The sequence below is a fragment of the Melanotaenia boesemani genome, chromosome 19 (genome assembly GCF_017639745.1).
Source record: "Melanotaenia boesemani isolate fMelBoe1 chromosome 19, fMelBoe1.pri, whole genome shotgun sequence".
NCBI lineage: Eukaryota > Metazoa > Chordata > Actinopteri > Atheriniformes > Melanotaeniidae > Melanotaenia > Melanotaenia boesemani.
In genome coordinates, this window is record NC_055700.1 from 2,559,230 (window position 1) to 2,571,953 (window position 12,724).

The following is a 12,724-nucleotide window of genomic DNA, read 5'->3' on the forward strand; positions in this document are numbered from 1 at the left end:
GGTAACTTGACCAGACAGAAAACTCTGCACTGAATGTTGTAGTGGGGGGTTTAGTGTTTGTTTATCATATTGATCAAAGGGACATATGTTTTCAAGTTATTTGATTAGTGTTTATTTCTGGTTATGTCATTTACCCAGACCTAAGTTATGTTTGTATTGTTCCTTATAGAAAAACCACACATCCACACACAATTGAGAAATAAAGTGGAGAAGGAAACTTTACATCGGCCTTTACTTAGGCCATACTCTAAGTGGCATTAAGATGTGCTCTGGCCGGCAACCTTGTGTGAACTTGGTCATCAAACCCTGAGTCAGCACCTCCCAGCTAGTCCATTGCTTTCTCCACAACAGTCATGGTCGACTGCGTCAAAAGTAACTGTTAAATCTAAAAGCACAAATTAAACACAGTCCCCAGAATCAGTTGCTAGAAATATGTCTGTAAAACCCCTTTAAAGAGCCTGGTATAATGATCATGTTCTCTGGAGTTAAAAGCCAATGTAAAATCATTCAAGGTTCTGGCAGACCTCACAGAAAGATGGAGACCATTCCAGAGTTTAGGGGATACTGAGGAAGAAGCTCTGTCTCCTTGAGTCATGGGTTGAGTCCTAGGGACTAGTAACCACATATGATCTTCTCATCTCAAAGCTTTACGAAGACAACAATTGTTTAGAAGCTCAGACAGATGGGGAGGTGCCAGACCATTTAAACATTTAAAAGTCAAAAGTAAAATTTTTAAAGAAATTCTAAAAGACAGGCAGCCAGTGAAGGAAGCGCAGAACTGGAGTGCTCCCACCGTCTGGTCCCTGTTAATAGACAGGCACCTGAGTTCTGGACCAGCCATAGACAGCAGAGGAGAGACTGGTCAATCCCAGAATAAAGGGAGTTGCAGTAGTCCAGTCTAGAAAAGATAAAGGGGTGAATGACCCTTTCTAGGGCATCATAAGATAAGGCTTCATTTTGCTAATAAGCCTCAAATGATAAAATCTAGACTGGACTACTGCACTGACCTGGCTGTCAAATTTAAGGTTAAAAAAAAAGGCAACCCCAAGATTTTTAATAAAATGGCAGGTAAATGAGTCCACAACAGCACGGTTGCTTCCTGTCTGCAGGTAATTTATTCCCCAACAGTGATGACATCTGTTTTATTTTCATTTACAAAGAGGAAATTAATCTCCATCCATGTTGTCATGTCCCGCAAGCAATTCTGTAGTTTCTTTATGCATCGATCTCCAGCAGAAAGGCAGATAAATATAGATGTCATCTGCATAACAATGAAACATGTTTTTTTTTTTTTTTTTTATGAATGCTAGAGGAAGTAAATAAAGTGAAAATAAAATAGACCCTAGGATGGAGCCTTGAGGGACCCCGTAACGAAATGAGGCCTCTAAGGAAGAGAACTGCCTAGGATGTACAGAAAAACTTCTATTTCTAAAAGATGACTCAAACCATTTGAGTACTGTGCCAACATACTGTTTCAAATGAATTAATGAAATGTCGTGATCCACGGTATCGAAAGCAGCAGTGAAGGAAGAAGAACGCCGTCAGAGATGGCTTTCAGCGATCAGGAGGGTTAACTGGACACCGACTGCAAGTAGCCGTCTGTGCGGTGTACATTTCATATCAGGTGAGTTTCAATGCAAGCTAGGAGAGCTAGCTTTAGCTAGCGGGGTTTGATGAACAAACTTTTTAGAGAAGTAAGTGATTGACTAAAATTGACTCAGCATCATTGTGTGTGTGTAATACATGATTTGCTAACTGTGTAATAATTTGGGTGTAAATTTGGGTGTAACACATGGTTTGTCAACCTCATAAATGTAATATTTTTGTTTTCAAATAGGCTTGTACATATACAAATGGTTAAATACATGTGCACTAATCGCCTGGTACACATGGACAAAAGACATTTACATACAGATCGATTTACAAGTGCTCAAGAGGTTTTTAGACTGTTTCATCTTCCAGGAGCCTCACAGCTTTCTGCTGGATGGTGCGTTTAGGTGCTTGTGGAAAGCTGGGTCACGTGGATTTTAATCAGGTTTTCTTCTCTGGCTATGTCAAAGAGGAAAAGACACTGTCTATGACAGAATAGTTTTCCATTCAAGGTGGATAGTTTTTATTCCATGTTAATCTTTCCTTCATTTAACTGTTACATAGCTTCCTGTTAAATAGTGATGTTATGATCAAGCCTGTCAGCTTCAGTCTGCATGGACCTTATGAAGCAGAAGTGTTGCGAGGTAATCATTGTTTCAGTGATTCAGCAGCATGCCAAAAGTCACATGAACCCCCCCGTGCTTCAGATGCATGTCGAGCTGCTTCTCAGGGATTTAAAGGGTCTGTTCTTGTTACCGTCTCAATGCTTTAAAGGGGTTTCAGTTCCTTACATCCCAACTTTATAATTACAGTAACACAAGCATTATTCAAGTCACTGATATTAATATCAGCTTTAGCTCTATTCATACATCCATCCATCCGTCCGTCTGTCCGTCCATCCATACGTGTCTCCATCCATCCGTCTGTCTGTCCATCCATACGTCTCTCCATCCATCTATCCATCCATCCATCCATCCATCCATCCGTCCGTCCATCTATCCATCCATCCATCCATCCATCCATCCATCATTCCATCCATCCATCCATCCATCCATCCATACGTCTCTCCATCCATCCATCTATCCATCCATCCACCCGTCCGTCCGTCCGTCCGTTTGCCCGTCCATCCATCTATCCGTCCGTCCATCCATCCATCCATCCATCCATCCATCCATCATGAGGTGCAAACTATTCTGTTATAGCACCTTTCCAAAGAGAATCCAATGAAAAATCAAATGACCCAGCTTTCCACCAGCACTTAAATGCACCGTGCACATTTAAAGCTGTGAGGCTCAAATCCTCTTGAGCACTTGTGAACTGATCTGTGTGTAAATGCAGCTTTGTCCATGTTTATGAGGTGATTTGTGAACACATATTTAACCCTTTGTATACTTAGAATCCTTTTATAAAACTAAACTATTACATTTCTGAGGTCGAAGGTAAAACTTTGTGTGTAAAATATTAATGTTTGTGCATTTTTATAATTTGTGAATGTGTACATTTTTTGTGGGTAATTTCTAGATATTTGTGTGTGCATTTAAACACACATTTGCAAGTAACCAAAGTTACACACAACATGGTTTATACAGTTTATATATACACACATACACACACGGTGATATTGAGTCGCTTTTCTCTCCATGCTTTACTGACTGCTGCTCTGCAGATTAAAATGTAAATTAACAGCCAGAGATGATTTGAATGGTTTGAAAACTCGATTTTAAAAAACTGAGAATACCTGAGAAAACATTTTGCCAACCTGATCAACTTATGAGGATGTGACAGCTGGGCTTACCTGAGCAGGTGAGATCCAGAATAAAAGAAGAGACTGATGAGCTCACACAGTCCTTTAGAAGAAATCTAGTCAGAAGACAGTTAAGTTGGATCTCCCACACAAATCTCGCTGCTTCCTTTCTCTCTCCCACAGAAATAGCAGAACCACAGTCCAGATGTTCACAGACAGCAGCTGCAGCCTTCAGGGTCCATCTATCACCATACACTGGTCTCCATTCTCCCAGTTTCATCTCCAGTCTACCTGCACAGCGACTGGCTCCTCCCACCAACCTGACATCATCAGGATCTGAACAGAGATCAGAGAGTCATCAGTAAAAGAACAAAGTGAGTTTGATGAGAAGAGAAATGAAGCAGATCAAAGCTGCAGCTCCTCTTCTACCTGAGCAGGTGAGTCCAGCAGCTCTGCCAGGTGAGCAGGTGTTTCTATCAGAGTCTGAGCTTCTACAGTCCAGCAGAGCAGACTCATGGCCTCCACACTGGAACTCTTTGGTCCACATGGGAGCCTCCCCTTCTCCATAGAGCGCCCCCTGGAGGACTGAAGAAGGCCCACAGCCGAGCTCCCTGCAGACCACCTCTGCATTCTGCTGGTCAAAGTCAGCTTCACACACTGAGGACCAGGTCTGGTCAGACTTCACCTCCAGTCTGCCTGAACACAGACTGGATCCATTCAGCAGCCTGACAGAATCTGGACACATCACACACCATCACACACACAGTTACACCATGATGAGGAGGAACTACTTTTTATAAATGGATCATTTTATACATCAAGAAGAAGAACAGATGATGGAATCATGAACCAAGAAATCTGAATTCTTTCTTAGTTTTAGTTCCTCTGTGTTTTCTGACAGTTTGAACTCAGCAGTCACTGTTTTGTTACTGAACTTCTGTGTTCATCACAGATTGTCCATAACGAACATCGTGATCAAACATAGGATGTTCGATAATCTGCACCGATCCACCTGTAGATCTCCTGCTCCGTCCTTCCTTCACTCCTGAACAGGATCCTGAGATACTTGAACTCCAGCTCGGAGGATTGTTGAACGTTTGCTTTCATGAAGGATCACATCAGTAAACATTTGTAAACCTTTATTCCTGCTGTTGCTGCCTCGTCCTGGGTCCAGCCTCTTATATAAGTAGTTAGAACAGATCATCAGAAGTACGTGATAAATAATATTCATATTCATAATATCGGCCTTTCTTTTTTATAAACTATGAACATTTGTTTCTCAACTCAAGGTGAAGCAGATACTGATGGATCTTCACCTGCTTCAGCAGTGACAAGTTATGTTTATTTCTATTTATTTTGAGACAGAAACTGTGAAGATGTCCCCTAATTCCACCTTTACTACCCCCCACACCGATACCTGAACTCCTCCATTAGTTCTGTCTGAGGACCGAGGCTCCCTCAGAGAGAATGAAGGTGACTCCAGAGGTTTCATCACTAAATAAACCTCTTTTGTTCAGACGATAACTTTTGTTTTTATGTTTACCTGCAGTCCTTTTCAGATTGAAACTTTCCATCCTCTGGTTATGTCAGAGATGATCAGTGATAGGCTTACCTGAGCAGGTGAGATGCATTATGAAGGGAGAGCGATCTGACATTAAACATTCTCTCAGATCAAAACCAGGATAAAGACAGTCGGCATAGACTGTCCACACAGATGTCTTTGAGTACAGATGTCGATCTGCTGCAGAAACAACAGAACCACAGTCCAGATGTTGACAGAAGAAAGCTGCTGCCTTCAGGGTCCAGTCCAGGAGTTTCACAGGTCTCCACTGGTCTCCCAGGTGTTTCACCTCCAGTCTACCTGTACAGCGACTGGCTCCTCCCACCAACCTGACAGACACTGAACAGAAACCAGTCATCAGTTATTCATAGAAACTAAAAGTCAGACATGACTGCTGATTCTGGATGTTTTCATTTCTCTTTGATTTCTCTCTTTACCTGTTGAATCAAGTCTTCCTTCAGCCTGGAATCCTGAGGAGAAAACAAGCTTCAGGAAGATGAGAATTTCTAGAAGCTGTGACTTGTAGTTTAGTTTAGAAAGAAACAGATGAGCTGAAAGAGGAACGCTGGCAGAAAGGACTGATAGTGATGATCAGTTTCATGTCTAACACGACCGCTGCACATTTTTTAAATCATGTAGATTTAAACTCAAGAAGAGCATTTAGTTCTGAGACGCTCCATCATGGAAACGTAGGAAGTAATTAAAGTCAGAAACAACCACGGCTAATCCAGTATCCATCTTCATCCTGCCAGAGGAAGACTCCTGCTGGATCTCTTTCTTTCTCTCTCTTCCTCTTGCTTTTCTTTGCTGAATCAACTACGAAGCGTTTTCAGATCGGTCGGTGTGTTTATATCCGTTTTCTAGCGTGTGACGTGGTGCATGACGCTGCAAAAACAAAATGGCTGAGTCATGCTGCCCAGCATGACACAGATTAATGTACTCAGTCACAATATCTGTTATCAGGTACTCTTCATGTACTCTACTATAGTAAAGTGAAGCCCACCCAGGAGGATGGTAGAGGAGAAAGACTGAGTCAGGAGAAGCTACACCAAGAGGTAATACATCACAAGTCTGTACCAGCCAATAAGAAATCAGCATTATTTGTCGTCCCGGCAACAGTCTGGATCTGAACCCAGTTTGAAGAATATAAGGCGGCATTGTTAGTGTGTGTACGTGCATGTTTCTGTGCATGTGAATGTTTGTTTTGATGTGTTTTTATTTGCAGGGAGGAGTTTAGTAAAACTTTACTATAAGATGCTGGACTGCCTGTTTCTGACTGACTGACTGAATTTATGTCAGCAATAACCCTCCTTCCACCAGAGTTTCAGTCAAAGTGTTTTAAGTCGCTGATTGAGTAAAAAAAATCCCCAAACCAGCCTGTTGATGCAACTTTTCAGTGTAGTTTCTCACTTTGAGAGAAAAGATCTTAAAACCAGATAATTCTTCTTCATTTGAGAATTATTAATAACTAGAGCTGTCAAACAATTAGAATTTTTAATCAGATTAATCACATCTTTCAAATTAATTAATCATGATTAATCACCATTTGTGACTATGCCTGAAATTTGCCTGTTTTTACTGAATTGTATCAACAGAAAGAACCAATGCTTACAAATATTTACTGTTAACTGACCTTCTCTTGGGTAAACATCAGATGTCCAATGGTCAGTAAATGCAGCATGTAATGTACTTCTACATGCCGTTCTAAAACATCTCTACCATGTTCTAGACCATAATTCTTAATTAAAACTTTTATTTATATATTTTTAAGAAAATAAACCAGCAGATGTGACGACTGAAGTTAAACAGCCGACACTGATGAAGAAACTGATAAAACTGATGATCTGGATAAAAACAGCTTTTCCCTCTAGATCCTCTAGAGCAGACATCGCAGGATAAGTTTAAAAAAGAATGTGGGAAAAGTGTGTGTGTGGACCCCTGTCACCGGGAAAAGAGTGTGTGTTAATCCACCCACATTCTCCATGGAGGCGACGTCCATGTTGCTCCATTAATGTTGTTTATTCTCAAGTCCATCGATAGAGCCAGCTATCAAAGCTCAAAGTGTTGTTGTTGCCAGGACCTTCTCTAACTATGTAGCTGACAGAAAGTAGCTGTGCAAAGGATTTGAGCTATGCAGGGCTGGGTCTAGAAACGTTCGGACAGGGGCCCAGGCAGGAGCACTGACCGGGGGGGGACTTGTTAGAGACTTGATCTCAAACAAATCTCATGCTGCTGTAGGACTTTTATCACTGCTGCACAAACACCCACACTTCAAAGATAAAAGGAAAAAGCTGTTTTTATCCAGATCATCAGTTTTATCAGAGTTTCTTCATCAGTGTCGGCTGTTTAACTTCAGTCGCCACATCTGCTGGTTTATTTTTATAATTAATAAATATAGAATTATGATCTAGAACATGGTAGAGATGGTTTAGAACAGCATGTAGAAGTACATTACATGCTGCATTTACTGACCATTGGATGTTTACCCAAGAGAAGGTCAGTTAACAGTAAATATTTGTAAGCATTGTTTCTTTCTGTTGATACAATTCAGTAAAAACAGGCAAATTTCAGGCATAGTCGCAAATGGTGATTAATTCATTTAAAAGCTGTGACTAATCTGATTAAGAAATATATTTTAATTGTTTGAAAAAGCCCTAATTTTAACGCAACTAATTACATAAATTAGTTAACGTGTTATTTTTGATAGCCCTATCTAGAAGCTTTTTATAAAAACTGCTTCGGTTTTGATGTTTTTTCTTAATAAAGGATTTGAAATGACTGTTTCACATTTTGTTTTAAGATATTTCTCACGTGTCTAAAGTCCAGATATTTTCTCTTGTTTCAGGAAATGTGTGTGGATAGTTGGTGCTGGGAGGTCCTGAAACTAGTTTTACAGCTAAAATTGGGGGTGAAAGATTCTGTATGATCTCAAACAAGTCTCATAATTTAACTTTATATTAATGTAAAACAGCCAATTTTAAGATTCAGTTACTAAGTAAGAAATAAAAGACATGAATAATAATCGAACACATTCTGCTCTGGCTGAGTTTCTAACTCTCCAAACAACTTCTTGGCTGAATATAAGACGGTAAGACTTGGTTAGACGGACCGTTGCTGTGTGACATTACACAACACTGAAGCTCATCTGCTAACGACATTATCAGTGTTTGCTATCGTCACACTTCAGACTCCTGAAAGACTCGGGACAGCTGGTCTCAGTCCTTCACTCCAACCAGAGATGATGCTCCAGAAAGCCTCATTTCTAAGTCAGAATTCCTTCCATCCGTCAGACTCTCTGCTGGCTCCTCCTCATCCAGCGAGCTGTGATTGGTCCATCGTGTTGCTCTATTTTCATGTTGTTCTGTAAACAGCTGATCTTTAAAGCCGAGTCCTACCTGAGCTCCACAGCAGCATCAGCACCAACAGGTGATCCATGTCCAGGTGGACGTGTCCTCGTCTGTCTCGTCTGGCTCTGATCATCACACCAGCTGTCCTCAGAGTAAATCTGGAAGGGGCGGAGCTTCACCCACACATCTCTGACTCTGTCACATGATCAGCCATCCCACAGTTTCACCAGTGGATCAGACACTTTTCATACTGGTGTCCAGTCTGACACCAGTTCAGTCTTTGGACTGAATCAGATTTAGTTTTTCTCTGAAATCAGAGATATTTAGATATTTCTTCCAGTGTTTGGTCATCAGTAAGAATCCTGCTGTTCCATAAATCTTCTGTTTCCCTCTGCAGACGTCCTGGGCTTGATAACAACACATTTCTGCTTTAATTGATCAGTGATCAGAATGTTTCTGACTGGATTCAGAGTCTAGAAACATGGAGGTTGATGTGGGAGATGAAGCTCACCTGCAGAGCTGAACCACCATCTGTCCTCCTGAAGCCTTCATGGAGAGCTCAGAGCAGCTGGATGGAGCTTCTTCTTTCCTCTGTCCTCACCAGAGAGGACAGGAAGAGGACGGTGGACCAGAGGAAGAAGCCGATCCTCTGATCAATCAAACTTCAGGCTGTTTTCATTGTCAGGACGACCCAAACCCTGAAACATGGAGGTGGTTCTGTGAGGGTTTGTGTGCTTTTCTATCTATGTGCTTTCTATCTTTGTTTCTTTGTCTCCTTTCTCTTCTGTTTACTCTCCTCCTTCCTTTCTTCCACCTGTCAGGTTCAGCATTCATACAGAATGCAGCAATAAACAAATAAATAAGCAAAAATAGTACTAAAGTATCAAGAAGCTTCTATCTATGAAACTCCTCTTAGAAAGTAAACATGTTTGGTCCAACACAGCATCCAGACCATGATTCTGTCCTGATGTTGGACAGGACGGGGTTAAAAAAGGTGTCATGAGTTCCAGCTGCAGCTGATGTTATCTGTTTCAGCAGAAATGATAAGAGGATGCTGCTGCAGCTTTAAACTAACAGGAAAAGCTCAGCCCGTCCCGGTTGTCATGGCAACACGACCACAGCCTCGTCCTCTAATCTGACAGCAGCTTCTTATCAAGTTTGACTTTCTGAGAAATGTAGATCTAAGAAGTCCGCTACGGAGAGTGTTAGAAACTTGTGACCTTTTGACATGTGAGCTTAGACTCGTGGAACATGTCAGTGGGAGTTATGGTGCAGATGATGCAGATGTTTCATGTGTCCATGTGTCTCTGTGTGGACTCTGTTCTGACTGAGGAAACCCACCTCCCTCTGGGACCCTGTCAGTCTGAGTCCAGTATGAACCAGGTCTGGGTTCCTGGTCCTGCTTCTTGACCCTCAGACTGGCTTCTGGCCTGTTTTGTTGTCTCACTAACAGGCACGGCGCCAGGATTTTTTTTCTCCTGGTGCTAATGAGGGACTTGACCAATACGTGGGGGTGCTAAGAAAATAACAGATTTCCATGACTTAGGTAACTTTATACATAGGTTATCGATTTTTTCAATAAAAGTGGCTAAGATACACAGCAATTTAACTGAATTAGCCAAAGAACATTCAGCAAAATAACCAGGCCTACAACGAGCCACAAAGCAACGGCAAAAATGTTTTCACGTGGAAAGGTGCAAGATTCAGCACCAGACAGTGACCATGTGATAAACAAGCAACACATACAGAATGCAACAAACGCATTTATTCTACATGCATAATTAATGAAATCAACTATGCATTGCTTTTATTGCCTCGGATCACAACATAACTTAAGAAATTAAACTGATTGCGAGATAAATTTAACATACTACACAGTGCAGGCGCAACGAGAAGTGCAAACAATTTGTATCTAATGATTCGGACCACAACATGGTAAAAAATGGAGATAATAATACCAAAGCCACAGCGAGAAGTGCAACACTCCGTACCTGTTAATTAGGCACACACAACTCAGCCTAGCGTGAGTTTCAACAAAAAGTTTCCGCCCGCCCTCTGTCCCCTCTTAATCAGTGCACAGAAGAAACATGCAAGCGGAGAATCTCCGCAAACTGTTTTTAAACTAATACATTCCTTTATTATAATATTATATATAAATTCATAATTATATTTTTTATAATCTAATTTCTTGGGGGGGCTTAATGGGGCTACACAGATTTATCACGGGGCTGTAGCACCCCCTAGCCCCGGTGTGGCGCCGTGGATGCTCACTAACAGTCTTGAAAGCTGAAATCTCAGTTCTGGATTGCTGGCCTGCCTGTTGTGTCCTGTGTTGGGATCTTCTTCTCTGAACCGTCACACCTGAGTCAGGTGACCTGACAGCCTTGGCTGCAGGAGTTTACGCTGCATGAGCTGCTTTGTTTGCATCACTGATCCAGTGATAAACATGCTTCCAAAGTTCTGAGAGGTTCTTGTTGGACTTCATCTGAAGCTGTGGTCTGGACCAGTACAGCTTGTTTTCCAGCAGATCAGATCAGAGCCGTGTCCTTCAGGTCAGCATAAACATTCAGAGACGCAGACTGAACCAGAGAGACCACATTCATGACTCGGTTGAACAGTTTGCTCCTGAATCAGGTCTGATGTTTGGAGTTTTTCTCCATGAGGACACTGGCTGATCTTAACCTGGTTAACTCAGGTTCTCTCTTTCAGGTGGTCTCAGATCAGTTTTCAATAATAACTTTGTTTTAGAAAGAAATCCAACATTTCCTCTGAATCTTCTGAAGGATTCACCACGAGCTGAATGTTTCTGAACAGATGAAGCTTAAAAAATTTGGCCTGTTTTGTGCATTTTGTGAGGAACATGGTGGAGAAACAAAGTGGGAAATGAACAAAGGCGACTCCACCTGAGAGGGGGGTAACACCCCAGGAAGAACCTTAAACTGGAGACTTTTACTATAAAACAGTGTGAAATTTGAATGAAAGATGAAGGCTGGAACTTCTAGAACACAGAATAATTCAACTAAATGTTTCCAGAACTGAAGACGAGGACTGAACTATCGACCCCGATTCCAAACAAGTTGGGACATTTTTATGATGTAAATAAATACAGAATTCAATGATTTCCAAACCTCATCAAGCCAAATTTTATTTCCAGTAGAACACGAACATATCAGATGTTGAAACAGACATTTTACTGTTTAATGGAAAATATGAGCTCATTGTGAATCTGATGGCAGCAACATGTAAAAAGTAGATCCTGGACTAAACACACTGTTCTGGCGACAGGGCTGAAGGACGACACGACAGCTGGAAAAGGAACTTTGGAGGACGACCCGGAGGTCACAGCAACTGGAGACGGATCTCTGGAAGGATCCTAGAGGCCGGGCTGATAAGGGCCAGAGAGGCAGGGACCCCATTGGTGGATGGCCAGAGACCAGAGGACAGAGGAGCAGGGACTCCAGCAAGATACACAGTGAGCAGGAATCTCCTCAGAGACAGAAACCAGAGGAGGAGGAGGAGCAACCTCCTCAGAGACAGGAACCAGAGGAGGAGGAGGAGCGACCTCCTCGGAGACAGGAACCAGAGGAGGAGGAGGAGGAGGAGGAGCAACCTCCAGGGAGACAGGAACCAGAGGAGGAGGAGGAGCTACCTCCTCAGACTGGAACCAGAGGAGGAGGAGGAGCGACCTCCTCAGACTGGAACCAGAGGAGGAGGAGGAGCGACCTCCTCAGACTGGAACCAGAGGAGGAGGAGGAGCAACCTCCTCTGAGACAGGAACCAGAGGAGGAGGAGGAGGAGCAACCTCCTCGGAGACAGGAACCAGAGGAGGAGGAGGAGGAGGAGGAGCAACCTCCTCAGACTGGAACCAGAGGAGGAGGAGGAGCGACCTCCTCAGACTGGAACCAGAGGAGGAGGAGGAGCAACCTCCTCGGAGACAGGAACCAGAGGAGGAGGAGGAGGAGCAACCTCCTCGGAGACAGGAACCAGAGGAGGAGGAGGAGGAGCAACCTCCTCGGAGACAGGAATCAGAGGAGGAGGAGGAGCAACCTCCTCGGAGACAGGAACCAGAGGAGGAGGAGGAGGAGGAGCAACCTCCTCGGAGACAGGAATCAGAGGAGGAGGAGGAGGAGGAGGAGGAGCAACCTCCTCGGAGACAGGAACCAGAGGAGGAGGAGGAGGAGCAACCTCCTCGGAGACAGGAACCAGAGGAGGAGGAGGAGCAACCTCCTCGGAGACAGGAACCAGAGGAGGAGGAGGAGCAACCTCCTCGGAGACAGGAACCAGAGGAGGAGGAGGAGCGTCCTTTCCAGGGCTTTTCTTTGCATGATGGAGCTTTAACCTGCATTTGTGGGTTTCAGGGTGAACTGTGTTCACAGTGATTTCTGGAAGAGAATCATGTCTGCTTTTAATGCAGAAGATCACCAGCATCCAGCATTGTCCCATGAGCACAGAGATTCCTCCTGAAAACTTTGATGAAATGCA

The 12,724-nt window shown here is 43.0% G+C and overlaps 1 protein-coding gene across 1 annotated transcript in view; it reads right to left on the reverse strand.

The window, feature by feature from the left end:
- LOC121630393 (scavenger receptor cysteine-rich type 1 protein M130-like) overlaps positions 1 to 12,724 on the reverse strand; it is a 98,528-nt gene that overhangs the window by 19,498 nt on the left and 66,306 nt on the right. Inside the window, exons 5-7 of the mRNA XM_041970677.1 lie at positions 4,947 to 5,224; positions 3,764 to 4,069; positions 3,655 to 3,670 (exon numbers count right to left, since the gene is read on the reverse strand). Coding sequence (XP_041826611.1) covers positions 3,655 to 3,670; positions 3,764 to 4,069; positions 4,947 to 5,224 — 600 coding nt within the window. The remainder of the gene's footprint in view (positions 1 to 3,654; positions 3,671 to 3,763; positions 4,070 to 4,946; positions 5,225 to 12,724) is intronic.